At 42.6% G+C, this 3,244-nt stretch overlaps 1 protein-coding gene across 1 annotated transcript in view; it reads right to left on the bottom strand.

The window, feature by feature from the left end:
• Positions 1-136: 136 nt before the first annotated feature.
• FER1L6 (fer-1 like family member 6) overlaps positions 137-3,244 on the bottom strand; it is a 126,594-nt gene continuing 123,486 nt past the window's right edge. The window contains exon 41 of the mRNA XM_019519545.1: positions 137-2,003. Within this exon, the coding sequence (XP_019375090.1) occupies positions 1,820-2,003 (184 nt within the window). The 3' untranslated portion in view covers positions 137-1,819. The remainder of the gene's footprint in view (positions 2,004-3,244) is intronic.

Below are 3,244 nucleotides of genomic sequence, written 5' to 3'. Positions count from 1 at the left end.
CCTTCCGACCCTACTAACTATGAAACTATGAAACTATAATTCTGAAACAGAAGGTTATATTTGGAGGATCAGGAATGTTGTCTTTATGATTGTTATAACATGGCAGAAATTACTCTGTTACGAGCATTTTTATTAAAATAATTTTATTTAGTCTTAACAATATCAGCATTATTAAATCATTGATCCTAGACATAGCAAAGTTTACTGGAAGAAACAGAATTTGCACATCAGGGTAACGCAGAACTATGTACACAAGGAAATAAAACAGCTGAGTTAGAAGTGCATCACAAATGTGTGCAAGCCTGCAGTGTATGTGAGGAAGCGCTGGTCTAGCGAGGTGTGGAATGTCCTCAGCCCTGACTCGGGTCACTTAAGGTTGACAACAGTCAGCACTTTGCAGCATCACCTTATTCTGTGCCCATACAACTTCAACAAGGCGCATGCTCTGAAACTCTCTTGGCATAAATACATTGTCCAGGGGAGTGCAAAGATCTTGAAGGCCAGGTCTATTATATAGTTAACCAGATATCAGCCCAATGGAAATTGTATGACTGTTAAAAGAATCCTATTCATAGAGTTTAAGGTTTAGGAGGAAACTTTATATCATCTAGTTCAGTGGTGCTCAATCTTTTGGCCCTGCAGGCTGGATGAGTGACGTGGAGTCAGTCCACAGGCCTGGATTAGGTTCTGCTCCACCTCTACCCTGCGCACTGGGGGGCTCTGTGCTGCCCTGATTGGCCCTGTGTTGTCCCAATCAACCCTGCATGCCCCATGTAGCATGCAGAGCCAACACCGTCCAACTTGCAGGGCTCTCTCCAGGTCTGGAAGTTGGGCAGCAGAGGAGCAGTAATTAGCTACTACCATTCCCCCACTACTGAATTTTCAAACCTATGGTGAGCCTGGTAGCCCAGAAGTGGGCTGGATATGGCGTATGGACCAGGGGTTGAGCACCTCTGTTCTAGTCTGACCTAGCGTGACACAGGCCATGGAGCACTCTGTAGTTTGGACCAGGATGAAAGTTTTGCTACTGACTAAAATGGGACCAGGTTTTCACCCTTTGCCCTTTAACTGCTCTGTGACTTGTTCCTGCCTACATCCTGCCCTTTTCCCCTTCCCACGCTCCTGCAGTTCACCTAGCAATGTGCTGTATCTCCACTTCATGAGCTTTCCAGCAGTTTTCAAACTGCAGCTAAAAACTGCTTTTGCCTTCTTTGTCTACTTCTCATTCCCTCTCTCTCCCTTCTGTTATTTATATGCATGTGATAGTCTGTGCCTTTGCAGCATAATCATTTTCTTTTAAATTGATAATTCTCTTTTAGATTTCTGCCCTGAATGAGAGAACTCAGGCTTCGATTTTTTTCACAAACAGTTTCTCTTTTAAAAAATCATTTACATTACCATAAAAGCCATAAAATACTCTAAAATAATCAGTTATAAAATGGTGCAAAGACCAAACAAGGCAACTTTTCTTGTTTTCATGTGGACAAATATTTCGCTCTTGATGCTTGATAATGTAGAGACTTGTTATAATAAATCCCCGCATCATATTCAAGAATGCATTTTCATATTTAATTTTGGGCACAGAATTGGAGCTTTAATGGTCAATAAAACGATGGCAATGCCTAATATACATTAGGGTTGGTTAGGAATGAGAAGAATGTTAGAACGCTGCAAGTTAGTTCCAAGAGCTAAAGTGAATGGCTGCATCTTATCTTTACAGGGACCAAAATGTGTTTCAGCCTCATTAATTCTGAAGCCAGGTTTTTAGTTTTAATTGCAGTACTTGCATGTGATTAGTTACAACGGGAGATGTAATCGCCTAAGTTCCCACGACAATCCTGCGACTGATTGCACCAGGCAGCGTGTAGATGAAAAGCACCAGGAAGATGATCAGAATAAGCAGAATGAGCCCAATGATGATATACTTCTTGTAGTTTCGCCAGATGAGATGATACAAGCACTTGAAAGGATTTACAAACCAGGAGAAGGATGTGTCAGGTCGGCTGAATGAAAGGAAAAGAAAAACAAACCCTTGGTAAGGACAAATCCAACTGTTTCCAAACTTTGTTATGTTATAAAATTAATGCCATGTAAAAAATATCCCTTTCCAAAACAAGACTGTTTAACCCCTGGGAACATATTAATTTGGGGTGGCCAACTTGTGGCATATATGCCAGAAGTGCCACGGGCTGCCTGTATTTGTATCATGCAGGAAATTGGGGAGGGGACATGAACACAGCAGCAGATAGGGCAGGAAGCAGAAAGCAAAGAAACAGATTGGGTGGGGAGCATAGGGCAGGAAGCAGAAAGCAGAGCAGCAGATTGAGCAGAGGAAGGGGACCTTAGTGGCACTCTGGAGGGTTTGGGGCTCATTTGTGGGACACCTGCCAAAAAGGTTGGCCCCCACTGCATTAATTGTTTCTAATATCCAGTAAACTTCAGAGTATTCTCTGGATCACTCAACATACCATCAACCACCAGCTACCAAAGCCATAAACACCATACACCACTGCGTAGAGTGAAACATGTTCTTCACCATTCATAGCTATGCAAATTAAGACAAGACGTACGATCCTAATTGATGTGGTAACCCACAGCAAATTTTAAATGTGAAACTGGGGTGCCACAAGGTCTGATCCAAAGCTTAGAGAAATTCCTATTAGCTTCAGTGGAACAGGATCAGAGTTTTAACACATAGCCAATGCCATTAAAAACAATCTGCTTCCCTGGTTATAATTGTTCAAGTACATGTAACATTTGGGAATCAGTTCAGGCATAGTGCTGAGATTATGCCACCCACACAAATGCAGTTTTAAATGCAGTCTTGACCACAGATCATTGAGAAACAACCTTCAAGGCTCAGATTGTGATGGTTCTTTGCATGAATTCAAAAGGAAGGAAGGAGCATTAGAAACTTTTCCCCTATACACAGGACAACAACATTTTCCATCCCCAAGTGTCCTGAGTGCAAGGATGCTTTGTCCTGCCCCTGCCTCTGCTACACCAGTCAGAAGAGGCAGGATCACGGCTCTGACCTTCTTCAAATGATCCAGCAGTATTGGCTGATCCAAGGAGAATAAGAATTTGAAGCCAAAGGGATGGTGTACAGCAGCCAGCTCCTCATAGCATGAGAAAATCTTTGCAAAAGGTTTTTAAATGCGTTGTGCATCATGCGTACAGTTTAAAATGCCCCAGAAGGCTGTGTGCCTCTCTAACTGAATTGGACCAGAGCCTGTCAGCTGTG

Source organism: Gavialis gangeticus, unplaced genomic scaffold (genome assembly GCF_001723915.1).
Source record: "Gavialis gangeticus isolate Ggan-Ray unplaced genomic scaffold, GavGan_comp1, whole genome shotgun sequence".
Classification (NCBI taxonomy): domain Eukaryota; kingdom Metazoa; phylum Chordata; order Crocodylia; family Gavialidae; genus Gavialis; species Gavialis gangeticus.
The sequence above is the reverse complement of the archived record's forward strand: the minus strand, read 5'-3'. Positions and strand labels throughout refer to the sequence as shown.